At 37.6% G+C, this 27316-nt stretch overlaps 1 protein-coding gene across 6 annotated transcripts in view; it reads right to left on the bottom strand.

Moving 5' to 3' along the window:
- Window positions 1–27316, bottom strand: part of PTPN4 (protein tyrosine phosphatase non-receptor type 4) — a 197265-nt gene that overhangs the window by 153556 nt on the left and 16393 nt on the right. For 4 of the 6 annotated variants that reach the window (XM_044936424.1, XM_045164288.1, XM_045164290.1 and 1 more), the window contains exon 2: window positions 11929–12083. In XM_044936424.1, coding sequence (XP_044792359.1) covers window positions 11929–12066 — 138 coding nt within the window. In that variant the 5' untranslated portion in view covers window positions 12067–12083. Of the gene's footprint in view, window positions 1–11482; window positions 11581–11928; window positions 12084–27316 lie in introns of those variants that run through there. The other 2 variants (XM_045164291.1, XM_045164295.1) reach the window with 1 other exon arrangement.

Below are 27316 nucleotides of genomic sequence, written 5' to 3'. Positions count from 1 at the left end.
AGAAATGGAGCTCAGCCTTCATCAGAGAAGAAAAACCTTGATGAACAACCCAGCATTGAGCTGAGACCCTAGACAACCCATGCCCAAATTCTGAAAGAAAACAAAGTTAAAACAGATCTGTCTTACTTACCAACAGCTAAAACTAAGTTTCCACAGGATCAAAGTAGTCCACTACCAATTTAACTGGCTGTCAAAATAAAATTCAATACTATTTAGAGGAAGATAACACTCCAGAGCTTCTACACTAGGGTTGAATAGGGGTCAGCAAACCTTTCTCATAAGAGGCCAGCAGGTAGATATGTTCAGGTTTTGAGGGCCATAAATAATCTCTGTTGCTCATTCTCTTTAAAAATGTAAAATCCATTCTTAGCTTCATGGGCCACATAATAATTGTCCCTAGACTGGATTTAGCCCAGTGGTCAGTCTGCTATCTGGTGCTCCACATTATGGTTTCCCAGGTGCCGGGAGCCGGCATATTGCATATTGAGTGCATATTGCATATTGAGTGCAGCACTTTCCACAGCATCATCTTTCAGGATCTGAAATAGCTCAACTGAAATTCTATCACTGCTGGGAGCCAGCGTGAGGAGCTCCACCCATGACAAAGGTCACGAGGAAGGAGGCTCGGCATACGCAAAGGCGGGATCGAGCCTCAGGAGTCCCCCTGGAAATTCTCGAGCATCTACCTCCCAAACCAGAGTCTGCCTACTTTCTGCTTTTTGCTTTCACCTACACCTCTGACTTTATGGGGGCTGTCCCCCACTACCTCTCTCTGAAAAAAAGAGTTTGCTTACAGCTCCAGTTAATAATTCCTGGGTGTGACAGTGTTTCAACCTACAAACTCCTTTGGAAATCCTCTAGCCTGCCTGAATGGGTTTTTCCGGCCACATGTGATTGTTCAGAGCCTCCCAACTCTGAGAGGCAGGAGATGTTCTAAACTGCCTAAACACAGATTCCTTTGAGTAGTTAAAAGATTGATTAGAAATTGTATTGGTGAAGGGTTTTTCACTTGTTGGGCCAATGTTTGCTGCTAAGTCTCCATACTCCTTACCTACTGTGTCCTTGGCAGTGTATTGATTGATATAATGGGTGTATAGAAATGTAAAATGCAGCTTTGTCCAATGCTTTTTGGGAGGCTGGTGCCTGACTTTGGAATAATCACCTTTAGAGAAAAATAAGTTTCTTAAAATGTTAACAGGCCTCCGGGCCAGAAGATGATGTCAATCACCTGAACTTTTGCATATGATAAGTTTGAAAGCCTGGCTTAGATTAGAACCAGGAACTGCTGTCCTTGCATGACTCCACCCCTTCCCCCATTATCCTCTATGCATAACTTAAGGTATAAAAACTACTTTGGAAAATAAAGTGCGGGCCTTGTTCACTGAAACTTGGTCTCCCCATGTCACTCTCTCTCCCAAATTCTAGCTGAGTCTCCATCCGGAGCGCGGAACCCACCATGCTTGCTAATTATGCCTGGGCTTCTAAGATCCGACCAGGGAGGCCTCAGTGTCTCCTCTCCTTCGGGAGAACGGAAGGACGCCTGCGGCCTACGTAAGTGGTGCAAACTTCTTGTCTTGAAGTTTTATTGGTCTCCCGCGTAAACCAAGCTACTCAGCCTCTTTTCTCCACTGAATTTTCCTACTGAGCTATCCTCATTCTATTACTCTTTGTATCCTTAATTAACGTGTAATTAAGCAGTTGTTTCCTGACCCTTGCCTATGCCATCTCTCCTTCGAATACCCTGGATCAGCTGGGGCTGGACCCCGGCACCCAGGTGGCACAGTGGTAAAGAATCTGCCTGCCAATGCAGGAGATGCAAGAGATGGAGTTCAATCCCTGGGCTGGGAAGATCTCCTGGAGTAGGAGATGGCAACCCACTCCAGTACTCTTGCCTGGAAAATTCCATGGAGAGTGGAGCCTGGAGGGCTACAATGTATGTGGCTGCAAAGAGTTGGACACAGCTGAGTACATGCGCGTGCACACAAAAACACACACACACACACACACTACATTACCCTCACAATATCAATCATATAGATGAAGCAGGGAAAGTGACTAATAATCAAGAGACAAAGCAGTCAACAAAAATACACAGACTTATGAGGGATCTACATGTTGGTCTTGGTCAGTAAGGGCTTCAAAATAATTATGATTAACATATGGACAATAGAGGCAGAATAGAAAAAATATATTAAAATATGAAATACCTCACAAGAGAGTTATAATCTATAAAAATGATCATGTAGACATTCTAGAACTGCAGAATACAGTATGTGGAACAGGAATTGGTTGGATGGTTTTAACAGCAGAATAACCACAGCAAAAAATGAAATCAGCATATTCAAGAACAAGTTAGTAGCTATTCAAAACACAGAAAGAAATTATAAACAACAAAACAGAACATATGTTAGATGTGGGATGTAGTCAAACAGTCTAACAGATGTAACTGGAGTCAAGAAGGAGAGAAGGAAAAATGGGCCAGAAGCAATATTTAAATCTGTAAAGAATAAGAAATTTTCAAATTTTATAAGATATCAACCTATGGATTCAAGAAACTCAGTGAATACCAAGCAAGACAAATGCACAAACACAAAACCATATCTATGTATATTATAGACAAGAGACTAGAATCAAAAATAAAGTGAGAGAACTCAAAAACAGAGGAAGAAAGGACTTATGTCTCATCCTGCTTGAAAACAACAAGAATAAAAAATTACTTCTCAAGGGAAACTATGAAAGCCAATGAAATGATACCTTTAAACTACAAAGAAAAAAGCCTATCAATGTAGAATTCTATACCCAGAAAAACTATCCTCCAAAATAAGGAGTAACTAAATGCATTTTCAGACAAACAAAAAGTTGAAAGACTGTTATTAATAGACTCTATTTCAAAAAATAATAAAAGAGATTCTTTAGGAAGGGAAAGATTCTAAATGAAAGCAAGGATATATAAGAAGTGAATAGATGCAAATAGTGTAAATATAAACACTATATTTATATAGTGTTTATATTTATAAACAGAATATTGACAGTTTAAAGTGATGTCTTACAGGGCTGGCTTCTTATGAGAAAGGTTTGCTGACCCCTATTCAACCCTAGTGTAGAAGCTCTGGAGTGTTATCTTCCTCTAAATAGTACTGGATTTTATTCTGACAGCCAGTTAAATTGGTAGTGGACCACTTTGATCCAATGCTCAGTCCTGTCTCTCTCTTTGCAACCCCATGGACTAGAGCCTACCAGGTTCCTCTGTCCACTGAATTCTTCAGGCAAGAATACTGGAGTGGGTTGCCATTTCCTTCTTCAGGTGATCTTCCTGACCCAGGGTTCAAACCTAGGTCTCCTGCCTTGCAGGCAGATTCTTTACTGTCTGAGCCAACGGGGAAGCCCAAAAACATGAGGAGGAAGCCCCAAAACATATGAGGAGAATGGTAAACATAAGAATGATAGCAAAAAAAAAACAGGACACAAGTAAATAGATTCAAAATGCTTTAAGTTTTTCCACTTGGGGTTAACATGGTATAAGTACAGTTGACCCTTGAACAACCTGGGGATTAGGAGTACAGATACTCTGCATAGTAGAGAATCTGTGTGTAACAGTCTCCATATCCATGATTCCATATTTGCAGTGTTAACCAAATGTGAATTGTGTAGTACTGCAGTATGCATTCATTAAAAATGTCCATGTACAAGTGGAACCACACATTTCAAACATGTTATTCTAAAGAGTCAACTGTATAAATAAAGGTAGGCTTTTGTAAGTTGACAAATTTTGCAATTTCTAAGGTAATAATTGAAAGCATAACATTAAAAGGTTAACCAAAAATTAACCTAGCAAAGATAAAATGGAGTAAGAAATACTTAACACAAGAATTTTTCTTGCTGAGGGAAGTATTTGGTATCTTAATCTCTGCGTGGTAGTTCCACAGATACATACGGAGATAAGCATTCATTGAGTAAAGATCTGTGCACCACACTGTATAACATGTATTATACATATTATAATAAATAAACAAGAAAATTATACATTATTTCTAAAGTAGAGGGCACTAAGTTACAGAATCTTTCTAAATAGAATCCATCATATTCATCAAAATTTTAATGACCTACAGCTGTTTTCTGAAACTTTTTCCCATCATGTATAATATGCACTAAATAACTGTCATTAAATGAAGTCCATGAACAATGACAATTTACTGTAGTAGCCAAGATAAAAAATATCTAATTCTCAAAGATGTAACATTTGACAACTCTTTAAGAATAAACTTGCATCTTTACAATTTTCATGTATACTTCTTTTTGTTTGTTTTTGGCTCTGCTACTTGACTTTCAGGATCCTAGTTCCCTGACCATGGATTAAATCTGGGTCCTCAGCAGTGAGAGCCTGGAATCTTAACCACTGGACTGCCAAGGAGCTCCTGTGTACTTGTGTTTTTAATCAATATGCCAGAAACAAGCTGGGTTTTGGAAACTGGACATGTACAAAGCACATGGTAAAAATATCATATATACGTATAAAGCAATTAGGAGATTGCTATTTTGTGAAATTTTTATAATAATATTCTTCAAAGAAACACTTCTGGAACTAGAGTATAGGTCGACTGGATCACAAGCAATAAAGAATCAATCTTGTGAGTTAGACACATACAGAACACTTCATACACACTCTCATTTAATTCTAAATGTCCTATGCAAGATGCGTGTCCTTTCTTAACAAATGAAGAATTTGTAATACAGAAAGGGAGAGCAACTTGTGTATAATCATAGAACTAGTAAATCTTCAAAATAAAAACTTTTAAATTCATCACTGCATAACTGCCGAGGAAATCTTTAAACAGAAGTAACTGTCTTGAGACTTCCCTAGTGGACCAGTGATTAAGAATCTGCCTTTCAATGCAGGGTACTCATGTTTGATCCCTGGTCGGCGAACTAAGAGCCTATATGCCATGGAGCAAACCCATGCATCACAACCACTGAGTGTGCATGCCACAAATACAGAGAAGCCCATTTACTGCAACTAAGACCTGACACAGATTTTAAAAATACATTTTTAAAATACTATCTATAATTTATTTTTAAAAAAGAAGTAAATGTCTTTATAAGTAAAGACTTATACATGACAAACATGATACAAGACCTAAGAACTACACATGCCTGATAAAAATAAAAAACAATCAAAGAATAAACCAAGAAATATGGTGACTTTATGCACAACTACAAATCTGATTGATACTTTTCTAGTGCTTAATATTATATAGCTTAGAGAAAAAACATTCAAATTAAAGAAAAGATTTAATGATCTATCACATACTACAATGTTGGAATTTTCAAACACTATGACAATTTTCAAACACTATGACATGGAACAACAGACTGGTACAAAATAGGAAAAGGAGTACATCAAGGCTGCATATTGTCACCCTGCTTATTTAACTTATATGCAGAGTACATCATGAGAAACGCTGGGCTGGATGAAGCACAAGCTGGAATCAAGACTGTTGGGAGAAATATTGATAATCTAAGATATGCAGATGACACCACCTTTATGGCAGAAAGTGAAGAATAAGTAAAGAACCTCTTGATGAAAATGAAACAGGAGAGTGAAAAAGTTGGTTTAAAGCTCAACATTCAGAAAACTAAGATCATGGCATCAGGTCCCTTCACTTCATGGCAAATAAATGGGCAAACAATGGGAATAGTGGCTAACTTTATTTTTTGGGGCTCCAAAATCACTGAAGATGGTGATTGCAGCCATGAAATTAAAAGCTGCTTACTCCTTGGAAGGAAAGTTATGACCAACCTAGACAGCATATTAAAAAGCAGAGACATTACTTCGTCAACAAAGGTCCATCTAGTCAAGGCTATGGTTTTTCCAGTAGTCATGTATGGATGTGAGAGTTGGACTATAAAGAAAGCTGAGTGCTGAAGGATTGATGCTTTTGAACTATGGTGCTGGAGAAGGCTCTTGAGAGTCCCTTGGACTGCAAGGAGATCCAACCAGTCCATCCTAAGGGAAATCGGTCCTGGGTGTTTATTGGAAGGACTGATGTTGAAGCTGAAACTCCAGTATTTTGGCCACCTGATACGAAGAGCTGACTCATTCAAAAAGACCCTGATGTTGGGAAAGATTGAAGGCAGGAGGAGAAGGGGATAAAAGAGGATGACATGGTTGGATGGCATCACTGACTCAATGGACATGAGTTTGGGTAAACTCCGGGAGTTGGTGATGGACAGGGAGGCCTGGCGTGCTGTGGTTCATGGGGTCACAAAGAGTCGGACATGACTGAACAACTGAACTGATATTGATGACTGCAAGGAGATCCAACTAGTCCATCCTAAAGGAAATCAGTCCTGAATATTCATTGGAAGGACTGATGCTGAAGCTGAAACTCCAATACTTTGGCCACCTGATGCAAAGAACTGACTCATTGGAAAAGACCCTAATGCCGGGAAAGATAGAAGGCAGGGAGAAGGGGACAACAGAGGGTGAGATGGGTGGATGACATCACCAACTCTATGGACATGACTTTGAGTAAGCTCTGGGAGTTGGTGATGGACAGTGAAGCCTAGCATGCTGCTGTCCATGGGGTCACTAAGAGTTGGACACGACTGAGCGACTTCACTTGCACTTTTCACTTTCATGCACTGGAGAAGGAAATGGTAACGCCCTCCAGTGTTCTTGCCTGGAGAATCCCAGGGAAGGCGAAGCCTGGTGGGCTGCCATCTATGGGGTCGCACAGAATCGCACATGACTGAAGCGACTTAGCAGCAGCAGCAGCAGAGCATCTTTTCATGTGCTTATTAGTCATCTGTATGTCTTCTTTGGGAAAATGTCTGTTCAAGTCTTTTGCCCATTTTTTTATTGGCATGTTTGTTTTTATGATATTGAGTTATAAGAGCTGTTTGTATATTTTACATATTAACCCCTTTTCAGTCATATCATTTGCAAATATTTTTTTCCCCATTGCATAAGTTGTATTTATTTTGTCGACAGTTTCCTTTGCTGTGCAAAAGCTTTCAAGTTTAATTAGATCCTGTTTATTTTTGCTTTTATTTCTTTTGCTTTGGGAGACTGAGCTAAGAAATTATTGCAATAATTTACATCAAAGAGTATTTTGCCTGCATTCTCAATATCGTTAATTATTAAAGCAACACAAATCAAAACCACAATGAGGTATCACCTCAGAATTGTCAGAAAGGCCATCATCTCAAAAGTCGTAATAAATACTGGAGAGGATGTGGAGAAAAGGGAAACCTCACACACTGTTGGTAGGAATGTAAATTGATGAAGTCATTATGGATAACAGTATAGTGGTTCCTCAGAAAACTATAAACAGAATTACTATATGATCCAACAAGTCTACTCCTGGGTATATATCTGGAGAAAGCAAAAACAGTAATTTGAAGATACATGCACCCCAATGTTCACAGAAGCACAATTTACAACAGCCAAGAAAAAGAATTCAGCCAAGTGCCTATCAACAGATGAATGATTAAAGAAGATGTGGTATATATACATAATGGAATATTATTCAGCCATAAAAAAGACTGCATTATTGCCATTTGCAGCAATCTGGATGGACCTAGGTATTATCATACCAAGTAAGCAGAAAGAAAAATGCTATACATCACTCTTCTGTGGAATCTGAAAAATAATACAAATGAATATGTATGCAAACAGAAACAGACTCACAGATACAGAAAACAGACATGGTTACCAAACGGAAGGACAAATTAGGGGTATGGAATTAACAAACTACTATACATAGAATAGATAAGCCACAAGGACTTACAGCATAGCATAGGGAATTATACCCAGTATCTTATAATAAACTGTAGTAGAATATAATCAACAACAACAAAAATGAATCACTACGCTGTATACCAGAAACAACATAATTTTATAAATTAATTGTATCAATACTTCAATTAAAAAATTATCAGTTATTCTTTATTGACTATATCAGAGATACATAACAAAGAGAACAAAAAGGAAACTGAGGGAATAATGCTATGTGGACAAAAATGAAAAGAAACAAACATAAATCCTCACTGCATAAGTCTTGTTTTGTCTTTAAGTACTGCTACCTATGAAGTGCCTCAGAACTGTGCATTGAATCATGTGTGCTAAATAAATGATCATACATTTTGAGTATTGTTTCAGTTTTTCCAAATATAACTATATATGTCAATTTTACATACATTCACATATAAAATAAATATATAAACCCCAGAAAAACAATTTAAATGATATAAAAGGTAGACAGTAAAAATTAAATCTCCCTCTTATCTCTGACCTCTGATATGTAAGCCATCTTTCAAGTAGCAAGGGAGACAATTGTGGGAGAACATTCTTAAGAACATATGAAGGCAAACACAGGTTTAGTTGTGTGAAGAGAATGTGTTAGATGGAAGCCTCCCACCAGAGGACACACTGGCAGATTATACTTTCCCCAGAGTCTACAGCAGTTGTCTGACCCCACATGATCTTTTAGAACCTTGCTACTTTCCATCAACTGACAGTCTATTCCCCTTTCCTTGATCCCAAGTATGACTTTGTGATAGTCTTGACAAATGGAATATGGTGGAGCTGACATTACGTGCCTTTCAAGGCCAGATGAGAAAAGGTAATGTGGCCACACCCTGGTGCTCTCTCTAAGGATGCTTACTTTTTTTTTTTTTTTTTTTGGATGCTTACTTTTAGAAGGCAGTCACTGTGCTGTGAAGAAGCTCAGGACACAGAGAGGTCACATACAGGTGACCATTTAAGGTCTCAGGTAACTGTCATACGAGTGAGCTAGACTTCAAAAAATTTTAGCTTCCAGACTTTGAGTCTTCTAGCTGAGGTCCAACATACATAGCAGCAGGTATAAATCATCTCTGTTGGACCTTTGACTCACAGAATCCCTGAGGATAATAAACATGCCATGAAGTTTTGGGGTAATTTCTTGCACAGCCCTAATAATTCCAACAGGCTGGTTCTATAGAACCCTTCCTTGTCACACAGGCTACTGCTAAACAGCTCTAACCAAAGTGAAAATAAAAACAAAAATTAGGGGAAAATCATCATAGACTGAAATCAATCCATGTATAATACAAATTCAGTTCAGTTCAGTCACTCAGCCATATTTCAACTCTTTGCGACCCCAGGGACTGCTTCCAAAGCTTGTTCAAACTCATGTCCATCAAGTCGGTGATGCAACTGACTCATCATCAACCGTGTCATTCCCTATCATCCCCTTCTCATCCTGCCTTCAGTCTTTCCCAGCATCAGGGTCTTTTCTAAGGGGTCAGGGCTTCGCATCAGGTGGCCAAAGTATTGGAGCTTCAGCATCAGTCCTTCCAAAGAGTATTCAGGACTAATTTCCTTTAGGATTGACTGGTTGGATCTCTTTGCAGTCCAAAGGACTCTCAAGAGTCTTCTCCAACACCACAGTTCAAAAGCATCAATTCTAAGGTGCTCAGCTTTTTTATGGTCCAACTCTCACATCCATACATGACTACTGGAAAAACCATAGCTTGGTCGGTAAAGTAACGTCTCTGCTTTTATAGTACAGATACTATGTATTTTAAAGTTTCTAGTAGAAACATGTTTTTGGTAAACTGATGATAATTTAGGCCATGACGGAGACAGATCTATAGGCCGACTACAGTAAAATGAATGGCCATGAAAACAGAACTTGAAACTAAAGTAACAGTAATGAGCTTATGTCACTCCTATGTCCACAGAGAGAGAGAACTAATAAAGTTCTATCAACTCCTTTAGCACAACATTTTCTCTCAGAAAAATATAAAGGAAAAACTTCGATGAGATGAATATCAAGATGGAAAAAAAAAGCAGGCTTTGGCAACAATGAATATTTTACCTATGATATAAAAATCTTTAGGGAAAGGAATGGCTCCAACAACTAAGGTGTTACAAATCACTCACTGGTAATCTCCAAATCAAACAGTGGTTCTCCTTCCCAGTGAAGAGATGCTGGAGAATCTAGGAACTGTCCACAATGGGGATTTCTGAGACTGACAGGTACTTAATGGACATGAAAGAATAACTAGCAAAGTTTAAGCTCCTCTACTAGTGTGCAGGCTACCATGAACCACTGCACAGACTGTAAGCTGCATAAATAGGGAACTGTTCACATAGATTAAAATCTGCAGCATCAATAACAGAAGTGCAAAGCAACTCTGACACTCTGAATGATTCCAGACCTGACACCAAGAGGAATAAATATATTACATATCCAACAGTCAGTTTCTCATATTGTTTCCCATAAGTTTGCTGGTATCCTAAAGTAATGACAGAGAACGTTCCTAGTAATATACTCAACTCTATTAGAAATGATATTTAACTATACAAAACATATTCAAAAGATCTAAATATAAACATATATAAAATAAATATACTAAACATATATCTTCTTGAAAGAATAAGTAGATAGCATTCTGATTACTACACTGAAAAATATAGAACTATTATCAACTAAAGTACACAACAAGAAAATTATGTCAGATAGGAAATGTAACATAGGCATAGTATGTGGTGAGAACAATTAACGATTCATTCTCTTAGCAACTTTCAACCATGTAACACAGTACTGTTGCCATTAGACCCTATGTTGTACATCAGCTCCCCAAAACTTACCTATCTGATAACTGAAAGCTTAACCCAATCTCCCCATCTTGCCCATTTCTTGGCCCTGCCAAAACTATTCTACTCTCTGAGTTCAGGTTTTTTTCAGATTCCACATATAAGTGAAATCACACCATATTTGCCTTTCTCTGTCTGACTGATTTCACTTAGTGTGACATCTATCCATGCTGTTACAAAAGGGAGGAATTCTGAAGATTAATATTCTATATTACGTAAAGATTCCAAAGTCTAGAAATACCTGGCTAACACAGCAGGAAGGAGACCAAAGTGTTATCCTGGAGATGCGGAAATGAGGAATTCCAGTTTCAATATGGACTATGTATTAGGTACTACCGTTTTCATAATGTTAAATTTGGGGATGTGATAATGGCATAGCAGTAATCTATGAGATTCTTAGGCTGCCTTTCTTGGTGGCTCAGATGGTAAAGAATCTGCCTGCCATGTAGGAGACCTGGGTTCCATCCCTGGGTCAGGAAGATCCCCTGAAGAAGGGAGTGGCAACCCACTCCAGTATTCTGCCTGGAGAATTCCACGGACAGAGGAGCCTGGTGAGCCTGATGGGCTGTATGCAGTCCATGGGGTCACAGAGTAGGACTCGACTGAATGACAAACACAATAGGCTCCTGAAACACAGGTAAAGTGTATCACCTACTTTCAGAAGGCTAGGAAAATACAGACAGAAAAAGAAAGATAAAAGAAACAAGCAAAATGTTAACAACAGGTCAATCCAGGAAAAGAGTAGGTGGGTATTCATAATATTATTCTTTCACCTTTCTGTAGGTTTGAAATCATTTAAATTAAAGAAAAAAAAAAGAGGAATGCCATTGTTCATACTTTCAAACACATTTACAAAAACCTCAGTGGTAAAGAATCCGCCTCCAATGCAAGAGATACAGGAGACGCAGGTTCAATCCATGGGTCGGGAAAATGCCCTGGAAGAGGAAAAGGCAACCCACTCCAGTATTCTTGCTGGAAAAATTTCATGGACAAAGGAACTTCAAAGGCTACAGTCAGACACAAGTGAACACACACATGCATGCACCCACATACTATTGATGTGCTCCACTAATAATCCACTGCTGGCTTGTCAACCTCTTAATAGACCCTATTTGAATTTAGAATGTGTATTTGACAGTTACAAACCCAAACTAACAAGACTTTCCTCACTGAATAAGGCTTTTCAAACTGTACTATAATTAAACAATTTTAGCTTTAAAACTTAGTATAAATTCAGATTTATAACAAAAATATCAAAATTTAAAAAGACATAAAATACTTACATTAACTTTGAAAGCTTGTACAGTGTTATCCAGAAGAAGGATGTTGCAAACCACCTCTGTATGCTGTCTATCTCGGGCCAACTCTGATGCGCGTACATTGTAGGTTCTGCCAGCAGGCAATCGGAAACGTGAGGTCATTACTGTCCGCACAAGGTCTAAGTTGAAAAAAAAAAAAATTAAATAAAAGGACAGTTGAAGATACAAATTATTTATATAAAAAGATAGAAAGTTATTACATACTTTTCAACAACCAGTTAAAAAGCAGTTACAAATTTTGAAACACCTGGATAGGAATTGTAGGTATAAAAGAAGACACCATCTTTAGCTCATCATCTAAACTAAAATTACAACTGTCTGGAGGAGGAGCTTTATTTTGAACTGTCCATTAAGAAGACAATAAACAAATTGTTGAGGAAGCTATATTCCAACTCAAAATACATAAATTAGGGCGTAGTCAAAAAGAAGGAAGGAGAATATGCTACCCCAGGCAACTGGGCATTACTCACTGACGCAAGCATTAAAAAGATACTGTAGGATGACCACAGGAGGGAAAGTTATTTGACTCTGAGGGGCCTTCCTTTTATTCAAGCTTAAGATATGGGGGGAAAATGGGAGTTTATTAATTGGGATTTTTTAAATATAACGATACGCTTCATCTTCGGAGAAGGCAATGGCACCCCAATCCAGTACTCTTGCCTGGAAAATCCCATGGATGGAGGGGCCTGGTGGGCTGCAGTCCATGGGGTTGCTAGGAGTCAGACACAACTGAGCGACTTCACTTTATTTTTCCCTTTCATGCACTGGAGAAGGAAATGGCAACCCACTCCAGTGTTCTTGCCTGGAGAATCCCAGGGACGGGGGAGCCTGGTGGGCTGCAGTCTATGGGGTCACACAGAGTCAGACTCGACTGAAGCGACTTAGCAGCAGCATACCCTTCATCTTACCTATCTTCAAATTTAAACTAATTCTAACAGAACTATTCTTAGGAAAACAAAAGCAAATTAGAAATCTTAAGACTACAGACCTTTGCTTCTCAATTTTTTAACTTAACAGGGAACAAAAACTGCCTACCAAAAAATGCCCCAAAAAACTGGTATCGTATCATTTTTGGCATGTTATGATGTTAAAAGACAATGAAATGTAGCTTTGAAGTTCTGAAAGAAAATCATATGAAACAGAATTATATTCCCTCAAAATGAGCATTCATGTGAAAGAATAAAGCTAAAGCCATTTTCAGACATTCAAAAATGTGCATTTTAAAATCCATAAAACTTCCCTCTTTCAAAAGACAAATGGATAAAGGAAACAAACTACACTACAAATAAACACAACTCTATAAAATTCTTAAATATTAGTAAGCAATAAGTACTAAGAAATGTAATAAGTAAAAATTAATAAAAAAAGAAATTGCAATTCAAATCGATGGTATTCAATAACTGCTGTTGACATCATACTGCTTATGTCAAAATGATTAAAGCTAGGAGTAAATGTCAATGTTATATATGGATAAAAAATTGTATAGAAGAAAACAGCTTTGGCACGTTGACAGAGAGGGGCTAGCCAAGTAAAATTCACAATTAAAAGACAGTGACTGACTGGGCCTTCGCTGGTGGTCCAGTGGTTAAGCATCTGCCTTCCAGTGCAGAGGAGGTGGGTTTGATAGCCAGTCAGGGAGCTAGATCCCACATGCCTCAGGGCAACTAAGTCCGCTCACCCCAACTAAGACCCAACACAACCAAAAATAAGTAAATAAATATAAAAAATAAAGTGGAAGAATTAATTAAAAAAAAAAAAAAAAGACAGTGGCTGGCAGTGATTTCCAGTTCCACACTTAAAGAGCTCAGAAGTCTTCATTCTGTCCTAACAAGTAAAAAAAAAAAAGGCAGAACAGACTGGAAATCAGCAACCGTTCCTAGATCCTTAAGAGAGGACACAGGGCAAACTGCAAAGATTGAAGAGATAGGTAAAAACAAAGAGTCACAGCTTATGGGAGCAGAGATCTGAAGCAGAAACTGCCACAGAAACCAGCATTCAGGTAGGAAAGACTGAATTCGGCTGATAAATTGCTTGAGGCTCAATGTAGATAATTTTAAAAGTTAAAAACTTCAGGGGGTGTGGGTAGGGGTGGGGGGCAGTCATACCAGGACTCACACAATATTGTGAGATACAGCTCCAGCAGCAGTGTGAAGGCTAGTGTGCACTGTCAAGGATAGTGCACACTTGGAGGGGACAGAGTTGGCTTGGACAAGACACTGCACTTGAATAGGGCGAGTGAAACCACTGCTGATACTAATGGAGACAACTGATGGGGAGCTGTATTGAGCTCTGGGTGGCATGCTGTGACCATCCTTGCAAATGACTTGGCCTATACCAGCTCCTCTTGCTCTAGTGTTGTTCCCCTTTGGGACGATAGTTCCATTGCTGAGAGGGGAGAGAGAACACACTTAAAGGGAACAGAACCACCTTGGACCCAGACTCCAAGGCTTTTGCTCCAGCATGTTAGGACATGACTCTGTGCCCAAGAGGGCAGTGACAACCACTAAGCCCAGCTCTGGCTCAAACCTGAGAATAGCTCCAGCACCTTCTTCTCCAGTCTCACCTTCTACCAAGATGATAGCTGTGAGTCCACCTTGAGCAAACATGTGACCCGTGCTCACTTCAGCTCCAGCTCTCCTACCAAAGTCACAGGACATCTGCAGAGTGTATAGGGACACTCCCATGTAAATATACGTTCAAGACCAGGACAGATAAATGTGTTTCACCCAATTTCATAGACACAGAGAGTTTACCAAAATGAGAAGAGAGAAATTTGCCTCAAATGAAAGAACATGAGAGAAAACCCTGGAAAAGAAGAAGGGAAAAAAAAAAAAAAAAAAACTATTGAAAGAAATAATTTACTGGATAAAGCATTCATAGTAAGAATGATGCTTGAAACTGGGAAAAGAACAAATGAACACAGTGAGAAATCTTACAAGGAACCAGAAAATATAAAGAATCAGTCAGAGCTGAAGAATACAATAACTGAAATGAAAAATACACTAGAAGGAAATTAACAGCAGACCAGGTAATACAGGAAAAAGCATAAGCACTCTGAAAGATACAATAATGGAAATTACTCAATCAGAGGAGCAAAACAAAAACAATTTTTTCAAAAATGAGGAAGGAACCTCTAAGACAATATTAAGCATATGCTATCCACATTATAGAGGTCCTGAAGAAGAAAGAGAAAAAAGGGTTGAAAATATTTGATAAAGTTATGGTTGAAGAATTCTTGAACCTAAAGAAGGAAACAAATACCTAGGTACAGGAAGCATAGAATCCCAAAAAGAGAAAACCAAAGAGACCAAGACATATCGTAAGTAAAATGGCAAAAGTTAAAGATAAAGAGGATTGTTAAAGACAAAGAGGATTCTAAAGGCAGCTAGAGAAAAAGAGTCACATACAAAGGAACCCCCAATAAGGTTTTAAGTTGATTTTTCAGCAGAAATTTTGCATGCCAGGAGGGAGTAGCATGATATATTTAAAGTGCAGAAACGGGAATAAATACAACCTAGGATACTCTACCCAGCAAGATTATCATTCAGAATTAAAGAAGAGAGAAGCAAAAACTAAAAGAATTCATCAATACTAAATCAATTATAAAAGAAGTGGTAAAGGGCCTTCTCTAAGTGAAAAAAGATAAAGCTACAAGAAGAATTTATAAGAGAGGAAAAACCCCACTAGAAAAGCCAAATATATAGTAAAGGTTGTGGATCAACTATTTAAATAAGCTATTATGAAGATTAAAAGACAAAAATTATAAAATCAATCATAACTGCAAAGAACTATTCAGGGATAAATATGATGATGTAAAATATGAACTCAAAAACACAAAATGTAGGGAAAGGGAGTTAAAAATGTAGATCTTCTAAAATGTGTTTGAACTTCTGTAACTATCAGTTTAAAACAAGCAGATATAGTTTTATGTCAACACATATGAATCCCATGGTAACCATAAATCAAAAACCTACAACAGATACAGGAAATCAGAATGAAAGGAACACAAGCATACCACTAAATAAAACAAAATCACAATGGAAGAAATTATACTAAGAGAACAGGGAATAACAACTTGCAGAAAACAACAAAAATGTCAAGAAGTATTTATCTAACAATAATCATTTTAAATGTCAACTGACCAAAACTCCAATCAAAAGACATAAGGTGTTGGATAGACCTAGAGAGTGAAGTAAGGCAGAAAGTGACCTACAGAGTGAAGGTCACTGATAAGTCAGAAAGAGAAAAACAAATATAGTATATTAAGGCATATATGTGGAATCTATAAAAATGGTATAGATGACCTTGGGTGCAAATTAGAAACAAACTCACAGACATAGAGAACAAATGCCAAAGGGGAAAGGGGTGGGATGGGAGGAATTGGGAGATTGGGACTGACACATATACACTATCAATACTATGTATAAAATAGATAACAGATGGGAACATACTGCATAGCACAGGAAACTCTACTTAATGCACCGCAGTGCCCTAAATGGGAGGGAAATCCAAAAGGGAGTTGATATATGTATATGTATGGCTGATTCATTCTGCTATATAGTTGATGCTAACACAACATTGCAAAGCAACTATAATGCAATACAAACTACTTTAAATTTTTTTTAAAAAAAGGAAAAAAAGATGAGGTGACTGATTAGATTAAAATGACCCATCTACGTGCTGCTTTTAAGAGACTTGCTGTTGCTGCTGCTAAGTCGCTTCAGTCGTGTCCGACTCTGTGCGACCCCATAGACAGCAGCCCACCAGGCTCCCCCGTCCCTGGGATTCTCCAGGCAAGAACACTGGAGTGGGTTGCCATTTCCTTCTCCAATGCATGAAAGTGAAAAGTCAAAGTGAAGTCACTCAGTCGTGTCTAACTCTTAGCGACCCCATGGACTGCAGCCTACCAGGCCCCTCCATCCATGGGATTTTCCAGGCAAGAGTACTGGAGTGGAGTGCCATTGCCTTCTCCGTATAAGAGACTTACTTCAGAGCTAATGACACACAAAGACTGAAAGTGAGGGAATGGAAAAATGTATCCCAAGCAAACAAAATGAAAAGAAAGCTGGGGGAACTAGACTTTAAAATAATCTATAACAAAAGACAAAGAAGGGTATTATATACCGATAAACAGATCAATATAAGTGGATGGAACATTTGTAAACATATATCCACTGGTATAGGAACACCTAAAAGCAAATATTAACAGATATAAATGGAGAAACTGACAATATAATACAATAATAGTAGGGAACATTAATATGCAACTTGCATCAATGGACAGATCAACCAGTCAGAAAACCAGTAAGTAAACAGCCATCTTAAATGACACCTTAGACCAGACTTAATAGATATCTATAGGATATTTCATCTGAAAATAGTGGAATACATATTATTTTCAAGTACACATGGAACATTCTCCATGACAGATCACATTCTAGGCCACAAAATAAGTCCCAACAAATTTAAGAGGACAGAAATTAGAGGAAGTATTTTTTCTGAGCAAAACAGTATTAAACTACAAATCAATTAGAGGGGGAAAAAATGGAAAAACACAAACATGTGGAGACTAAAAAACATGCTATTAAAAAAAACTACTGAGTCAATGAAGAAGTCAAAGAGGAAATCAGAAAATACCTGCAGATGAATAAAAATAAAAACACAACTTTCCAAAATCTACGGCACACAGGAAAAGCAATTCTAAGAAGGAAGTTTAGGGCAAACACCTCAAGAAACAAAAAAAAAAAAACCCTCAAATAAACAACCTAAGTTACTTATAAAAAGAGCAAAATCCAAAGATAGCAGAAGGAAGGAAATAATAAGGATCACAGGAAATAAATAGAGAGCAAAATAAAAATCAATAGAAAATATCAATGACACCAAGAGCCACGTTTTTTAATTTTTTGAAAAGATAAAACTGATAAGTCTTAAGTCAGGCTCACCAAGAAAAAGAGAGCCTAAATAAATAAGAACTGAAACAGGAAAAATTACAACTGACCTCAGAGATACCAAAAAACCATAAGAAAACACTACAGCTATTTATATGCCAACAAACTGGACAACCTAGAAGAAATGGATAAATTTCTAAATACAATACAATCTAAATACAATACAATCTCTAAAACATACAATCTTCCAAGACTGAATCAATCCAAACATACCAATCACTAACAGTGAAACAATTAGTTTAAAAACTCCCAGCAAACAAAAGCCCAGGACTGAATGGATTCACAGGAACTCTACCAATCATATAAGAACAACTAATCCCTAGCCATCTCAAAATATCCCAAAAAACTGAAGAGAAGAGAATACGCCTAAATTTATTCCATGAGGATACCATTACCCTGATACCAAAACCAGACAAAGATACTACCAAAAAAAATAATAATAATTACAGGCCAATATCTCTGGTGAATATAGATATAAGAATCTTCAACAAAATATTAGCAAACAGAATTCAACAATACATAAAGAGGATCATATACCATGATCAAGTGAGACTCACTCCTGGGATGCAATGATGGCTCAATTCCCACACATCAATCAGTGTAATACATTAACAAAAAGAAAGGGGGGAAAAAATCACATGATCATCTACAGATACAGAAAGAGCATCTGACAAAATTCAACATCCATTTATGATAAAAACTAATCAAAGTTGGTATAGAGGGAACACACTTCAACATAATAAAGGCTATTATGACAAACCCATAGCTTACAAATTCAATGATGAGGATTCTGGGATTAAGAGATACCAACTACTGTATATAAACAGATAGGCAACAAGGATAGATAATTATAATCTTGTAATAACCTATAATGGAGTATACTCTGCAAATATACTGAATCACTCTGCTGTACACTTGAAACTAACACAAAACTGAAAATCAATTATACATTCATTAAATTTTTTTTCAAAAAAATTAATTTACATATATTTGCTTTCTGTGTCCACTATTAGAACCTAGAAGCAAAAATATTCCAATAACACTGAACATACATACTGCCCTATGTACTACTCCCACTAAAAGAAACCAGGCTTTCTTGGGAGAAATGGCTGATTCCAGAACTGGAGCAAAGAAAATACAACGTCAGGCTAAAATATCAATATTTGGTGCCAGTAAGTAAAGAAGTCCTCAAAATCTGATGGGAAAAAATGAAAAACCATGAGAGGAAATTAAAAGGGGCTGCCACCAGTCAAATGAGACAACATAAGTTTCAAAATAAATAATATGAATAGATAATACTCTGAATAACACAAGAACGCACAGGTCTAAACTGATACTAATTTTTTTTAAGTGAGGGAGGAAAAAACTCTTCTTAGTAAAATAATGTCAAATGATAAATGTTGAATAATGCAAAAAGAAAACTGCCATTTACAACTACCATACCTGATTCAGGCAAGAATCATCAATGAATAATAAAATCACTGGGTGTACTGAGGAACAAGATACACATATAATCACAAAGTATTTTCCCATTGATTCCTTATTAATTACAATGGGGAAAAGGTATCTTTACCATGGAGAAATCTTGTCAAATCCCACCTTCATCAAATGATCAAATTTATCCTCACCAAAATTACTGTTACAGGCACCATGATGTTACACACTGAGAACACAGCGCCTATGTAATATTCCTGCAAAAAATGTTTAAGCTGAATCTACTTATGAAAAAAATTAAAACAATCAGACAAATCCAAATTGAGGACACTCTACAAAACAACCCACTAGAGTCTTCAAAACTGTGAAGAGGGTGAGGGAAAAGGGAGACGAAAGAGAGGATGTAGAAGGGTGGGGAAGCACTGTAGATTAAGAGATGTAACAACCAAATGCAATGTGCAGTCCTTGATCCAAATATGAATCAGAAAAAAAAGTCATATGTGTGTGTATATAGATATACACACACACACACACACACACATTACATATGCACATAATTGAAGAAATCTGAATGTGGAATGTATTTCAGACTATAGTACTGTGTCAGTGCTGAATTCCGTAAGTGTGATCACGTGGTTATACAGAATGTGTTGATTTCTAGAAGATCAATGTTTGCACGCTATAGAATTTTTAGAGGTAAAGTGTTATGATCATGATATCTGAAACCTTCAAATAATTCATAAATTTTTAATATATAAATACAGAAGCAAAGTAGCAAATTGTTAGCAATTGGTGAATCTATATGAATGGTACATGGGTACTCAATATACTATTCTTGCTACTTTTCCCTAAGTTTGAAATATTCCAAAATAAAAAGTTGTGAGGAAAAAGTAAAAGGAAATGCCTTCCAAATTCTGTTTTCACACTTATAGAAAGAAGCAGATACACTAATACCTTTGCTATCCAAAATTATGAAGCAATTAACCACTCACAAAAAGTTATCTGGATAGCTAACAATCCCTTACAGTTATCATTTTCTACAGAATGTTCTCCAATGAACCATATACTTTACTACAATCTTAATTTCTTATATATGATGCTCTGGATATAACTATAAATTAAAATGTTGGTGTTGTAAGTACTGGACTGAATAACTTAGCTTACTGCTATAATACTGTATTCAGTGAAGGCTCCCTCAGTCCTCTGAACTGAAGCTGGTAATATAAAACTGATTATCTTAGGACAGTGCTATCAAAACTATGAGCTATAATACTAATATTCTGTAGGAGAAAAAAAATCAAATTTAACAATAGTTTTGACCTAAAATTTCTCTATATATTTAATATACCAAACATATCTGCACAGTAATTATTATATAGTAACTTACACAGGAAGCTTATTTAAGAAATGGTATATAGTACAGCAAAAAAGTATCCCAGATAACCATGTACAAACCAATGACCCAAGACGTGAGCACTGGACATGCACACTGATTCACTGATGTACAGGCAGCATTTTCCAAATGTCCTTTCCGTATCTGGGCTTTCCAGGTGGCACTAGTGGTAAAGAGCCTACCTGCCAATGCAAGAGACACGGGTTCAATCCCTGGGTCAGGAAGATCCCTTGGAGGAGAGCATGGCAACTCACTCCAGTATTCTTGCCTGGAGAATCCCATGGACTGAGGAGCCTGGCAGGCTACAGTCCATAGGGTTGCAAAGAGTCAGACATGACTAAAGCAACTTAGCATGCACACATGCTTTGTATATCCTTTATTCAACTGCTACTGACCTGCTAAGACTGAATTACAATATGATATCATTGTGAACTATGAACACAGGAATTGAATTGGAACCATTCTGTGTATCAAATTTACTTCTCTGAGGCTTTTCATTTTCTGTTACTTAATATTTTACATCTCATTATCCTATTTATACATTGTAGCATTTAAAGTACTATGTGCCTGTGTGTCTGTGAGATACAGATACATAAGGGACTAAGGCCCCTAAAGAGTTCCCTAATCCTGTGTCTTCAATACACCTGTTTACTCATGTAAACATGTCAGCAGCCCCAGTTACTAGACACAGCATTAGATGCTAGATACACACACACACACACACACACACATATATCTAGATCTCTGCCCTCAATGAGCTCACAGTCTAGTTGGGAAAGAGACTTTAAATAACTCAGTGAAACAGTAATACTAAAAAAAGATATAAACAAGTTGTCCCAGTGACTCCAAGAACTACTTCTCTTCTGTCTGTAGCTCATTACCTAAGCACCAGAAACAACTTCAACAGCCACTAGTTCTCTCCCTCTCTTCCCCTCTTCATTTTGTAAATTTCCAAAAATAAAGCCAATCCTTCATAAGTACCAACAGTCAATGAAAAAAAAATTTTCTTGTCTAAAAAGGGCCAGTCATGTAGCCTATGTGGTATCATTTTGGGGGCTCTGGTGTTCCCCTCTTATTCATTCAGCAAAATAAATGAATATTAACTAGGGGTTTAATGTAGAGCGTTTTTAGATGGAAAAAAAGAGAGAATGCTGGGCTCTAGACTTTTGATCCTTCCTTTAGAAATCAAGTACTTCAGGAAAGTAGTTTTCTTTGTAACTGACCACAAACAATAGAGTTGATAGCATATAAATGTTTAATGAAATCTTTCGAAGTATAATTTGAAACTCACTGGCTATGAAATCAAATTAGTGGACCAAACACCAATGTTTTTAACAAAATAGAATAGCATAAAAGAGAAGCTATCAAGAGCATGATATAAAAGGTACCTCTTAATTAGGTAAAGTGCAAATAGTTAGAAAACTATTGACTTTACATCTCCTAATACCACCCTACAATCCTATTTATTCTCTCATGTTTTCATGGGTCCTTTCTGTTTGTTGTAAAGAACTGATTATTAGTCTTTCACAAATAAAGTTAGATTAAAAGAGAAAGTCACCTGCAAAGGGGTCAAGACTAAAAAATATCAACTATGGGAAGTAACATTGATTAACAGGCAAGACTGTGGGCTCAGAAATCAGAATGTTTCAAGGCTCAAATCCCTATTACTTTTATGACCTTGATAGCTGCCAAACTGGTGTGCCTCAGTTTCCTCATTTATAAAATGAGCTGCTATGAGGATTAAATGAGATAACAAGAAGCTTTTAGCACAATACCTGACATTCAGAAGTATCTAATAAGTGTTAGCCATATTATCATAATCATTATTAGGTAATAACTCTCTAAATACTAAAAACTGACTTTTAAGAAGAAATTTGGAAACGCACATGGTTTTATTAAAATATTCTAGTTACACCAGAATTAAAACAGTATTATTAAAAGCCTCAGAAACCAATATCCAAGAAACAACAGTAATCCAGTTGAATGGAACACAATTCATCAGAGGAACAGCAACCACTGTAGGTGTAAAGATACTAAAGACTACTGTGGAGGAATCTGCGTTAATTTGGGCAAAGGTCACATAGTCCAGAGGTCAGCAAACTATGGCCCACAGACCAAACCTGTTCACTGTTTTGGGGTCACGAGGTAGGAATGATTTTTACAGATGAACATTCTCAATTGATCCAATGACAGGGGACACTAACTTTGAACTCTACCAAAGGTAAATATTATCCTATAAAGAAGAATTATATTCTTCTCATTATTAGATCAAATACAACAAAATATATTCAATTACTGTATTTTGATTTCACCAATAAAACTCTGGGAAATTTATAAAAAATAAAAGTCTCAAATTAAATGTCTATATGTTAGATAATTAATGTTACTCTTTACTTTCCCCAACCCTTCCCTATTCATATTATCTACTGAATGTCCCATAATTTGCCAGATACAGGGAAGCAACATGACTATATCAACAAATAAGAAGGTAAAAGCTCCTGCCCTTATGAAGCTTCTTTCTAATAAGGAAAGAAAAAAGTTACATGGTAGAAAGCAGAGAATGTTCGAGCAAGCAGAGAGCAATTTTAGATGCAGTACTCAGGGGAGGCATAACTGAGAAGGTCATTTTTGGCAGACTTGAAAGGGAGTGCAAGAGTGAGTCATATGGATACTCTGCCTGGAGCACGTGCCTTGAAATGTGTTCCAGGCAGAAGGAAGAACAGCACGAAGACCTGACGTAGAAGCACAAAGGCCTGTCCCCGGAAGAGCAAAGAGGCCAGTGCACGCTGCGAAAAGTAGACAAGGAGAGTAGTCAGAGAGAGAGCAGGAGCTACAGGCACTGTAGGGCTTTGGTGGCTGTGGTAAAAAACCTCAGCTTTTTTACTTCTAAGACAGGACATCAGGCAAAAGAACATAGTCACCTCTCTTACACGACAAGTTCATGAATTTTCAACTTGCTTCTTTTCCTACTGATGTGTTGGATACAAAAACCTTAGACTATGTCATAAGCATGCTACTGCACTAACAGAAAAATCAGTTAATGTCTGTAATATTACAAATTGGCAAGAAAAAAAAATTAAGACCCTATCAGAAAAATGAACAAAAAACTTAATGTTTCCAATATGAAATTAAATCAGTAATTTTTTAAAAAAGCCTAGCTATACTATCACTAAAAAGATATTCTAATTAAAGATATCTTAATTAGGTAAAGTGTAAATAGTTAGAAAATTATTTTAAATACTTAAATTAGTTAAATATTGTTTAACTATTTAAACAAAATAAAACAAACTGTCATTTATCACTGTCTGCTAGGGAAACTGGTAGTAATAAAAACTGCTTCAGGTCTACAATCCTGTATCCGAAACCTCTGGTTTCAAAACACTTTCAAAAGTGTTTTGAATTTCAGAATAGTTAAATTATAAAGAGGTGATATTGCACAGCTACCTTAGATTAAGTAACCTTCTTGGTTGGGTCTGTCTGTATTAGCCACACTGCTATTAAAATTTCTTTGGAAAACCTTAAGAATGTTCACTCTAAGGACTTCCTTGGTGTCCAGTGATTAGGAACTCGCCTTCCAATGCAGGTTCAATACCTGGTCAAGGAACTAATATCTGGGCCCATGCGCCACAGCTAGCGAGAAGCCTGCACGCTGCAACTAAAGAGGCGGACACGCCACAATGCGGAGCTCATGAGCCACAGCTAAGACCTGTCACAGTGAAACAAATATTTTTTTAAAAGAGAATGTTCACTCTATGGGGAATAAATAATGTATAAACACCCTAACATTAGTACAGGTCAAGTATGACTGCCAAATTAATTACAAAAACTTTTGTAGTTCAAAACCATAAAAATAACCAGATGCAAGGTGGGTCACAATATCAGATCACTTGGGGGAACTTTTCCAAACCACAAAACCCTTTCCACTGAAGATTCCCCATTTCCCTATTAGATTGTGTAGTAAGTCACTGGGACTGACACGAGTATACTACGCAATTTGGAAATTCTTGAAGTTTGTGAAATATTTTATGATACTTCCATTCAACAAGAAGTATCTTAAAAAGAAAACAGAAAAAAAAAAATACCAACTTATATTAAAGACTGAAATTTTCCAAATATTAATCTCCTTGTAAAATTCTATTCACTCGAAGAGTTAAAACTGAAAGTGAAAATGTTAGCCACTCAGTTGTATCTGACTCTTTGCAATCCCATGGACTATGTAGCCCACCAGGACTATGTAGCTCCTCTGTCCACGGAATTCTCCAGGCAAGATTACTAGAGAGGATGGACACTCCGTTCTCCACGGGATCTTCCCGACCCAGGGATCGACCCTCAGTCTCCACACTGGAGGCAGATTCTTTACCATCTGAGCCATCAGTAGTCTATATTAACGAGCATGTATCACATTTAAGGCATTGTAAGTACCAGGTAATACCAGTAGAGAGGCTTAAATAGTTAGACAAGGGGCTGACTATGGGTTTAGATTTTACTTTACAAGCAGATGGAAAGGAAATAACAAAATTCTGAGCAGAGGTATCAAGTGGTCAGATGTGCATGTCAGATCACTCTGGTAGTAATACAGAGGATGGATTAAAAGGGCAACACCAATAGCGGAATGCACCTTAAGTAGACTATTATAAAAGTCCAGATAAGATACAATGACCTTTCAAAAAAAATCACCCATAAGTTGTGCCCAAGCATCCTCCTGCCAAGTGGTGATAGGGCTACAAGACAGCACCATGAGGGCAGAAAGGGAAACTGAACAGTGATGATGAGAGGCAATCCAGACAGGCGATAAGAAAGATATCCATTTCAGAGTGCCAGGCAATAGGCAGTGACCCAGGCAAGCGGAGCCCAAGCTGTAGAGAGCAGATAAGCAGGTGGTACCCCAGCCGTCAGAAGCACACATTAGGGAAACATGTCTTACTTCATGGTTCTTGAGAAAAGGCTTACAGCACAGTACAGAGCTCCAGCTATAATACTGGAGTTCACGAATTCAAGAACAGGAGACAGAAAATAGGACAGCAGAAGAAAAGACACAGGTTCAGTACTCAAATTAACCTACTTTCAAAACCTAAATCTGTTATTTTCTAGCTGTGAAGGTCTAGACAACTCAGCTTTTTGAGCCTCAGCTTCTCTATCTATAAAAAGCAGGTAACACTACCTATTGCACAGGGTTGGTAGGAGAACGAAATGTGACCTCATACATTAAAACATCTGGTAGAGTTCAAGGAATACTAGTTTTGTCCTTTTCTTCTTATAAAAAGATAAGTTACTGAGTTTTTTCATCTAAGCTACAGAAATAAGGAAGTCTTTTGCTTGGCCACAAGGTCTGAAAGCTTACCCAAAGGGGCACTGTGCTGTTCTTAGCCGTTCAGTCAGGTCCAACTCTTTGCAATCCCACGGACTGGAGCCCTCCAGGCTCCTCTGTTCCTGGGGATTCTCCAGGCAAGAACACTGGAGTGGGTTGCCATGTCCTCCTCCAGGGGATCTTCCCAACTCAGCGCCTGAACCCAGGTCTCCCAAAATGCAGATGGATTCTTTACCATCTGAGCCACCAGGGAAGCCCAAGAATACTGGATTGGGTAGTTGATCCCTTCTTCCGGGGATCTTCCAAAGCCAGGAATCGAGCTGTGGTCTCCTGTGCTGCAAGCTGATTCATTACCAGCTGAGCTACCAAGGAAGCCCAAGGAGGCATTAGAGGACTTCATTCAGGTAAAGAAATTAAGGTTGGTCACTGATGCAAAATGCCTCACAGGAGCTCCAGTCCATACTGAGGTGAAAGTAAATGAGTTACACAAGTAAAAGAATCTAAAAAACTAGAGTAGAGTAAAAGTTTAAATAATTAGGATCAGCTAGCCTAAGAGTGGGAGAAGGCAATGGCACCCCACTCCAGTACTCTTGCCTGGAAAATCCCATGGACGGAGGAGCCTAATGGGCTGCAGTCCATGGGGTCACTAACAGTCGGACACAACTGAGCAACTTCACTTTCACTTCTCACTTTCATGCACTGGAGAAGGAAATGGCAACCCACTCCAGTGTTCTTGCCTGGAGAATCCCAGGGATGGGGGAGCCTGGTGAGCTACCGTCTATGGGGTTGCACAGAGTCGGACATGACTAAAGCGACTTAGCAGCCTAAGAGTATACCCACACAAAAGAACATGTCACTGTATTTAAATTAGGAAGGAAAAACGTGGGAAGCTCTCTGAATGAGTCAAAGGCTCTCCAAGGTATGTTTTAAATGAAAGAATTACTACATAAAACATTAATATAGTGGGCTACCATCTACATACAAAGGTAGGGGAAAATATTAATTTACATTTGTATTTTATTTCTCTTTGCAAAAATACTGGTAAAATATACAAAAACAAAAGTGGTTACCTATAGAGAGCAGGGTTGGGAGAGACAGAGATAAGAGTAGTATTGAGACTTCTAATTATATGCTTTTTTATATTATTTTGAAATTTGAATGAAGTAGCCATACCTAACAATTGTCTAACAAAAGGGCAATACACGTATTTAATTAATAGCAAAACTAACAATGACCCCTGAATAACTCCAGAACTCACTATAAGATGGC

Source organism: Bubalus bubalis, chromosome 2, assembly GCF_019923935.1.
Source record: "Bubalus bubalis isolate 160015118507 breed Murrah chromosome 2, NDDB_SH_1, whole genome shotgun sequence".
Lineage (NCBI taxonomy): Eukaryota > Metazoa > Chordata > Mammalia > Artiodactyla > Bovidae > Bubalus > Bubalus bubalis.
Note: the sequence above shows the minus strand (reverse complement) of the source record. Positions and strands in the feature narration are given on the sequence as shown.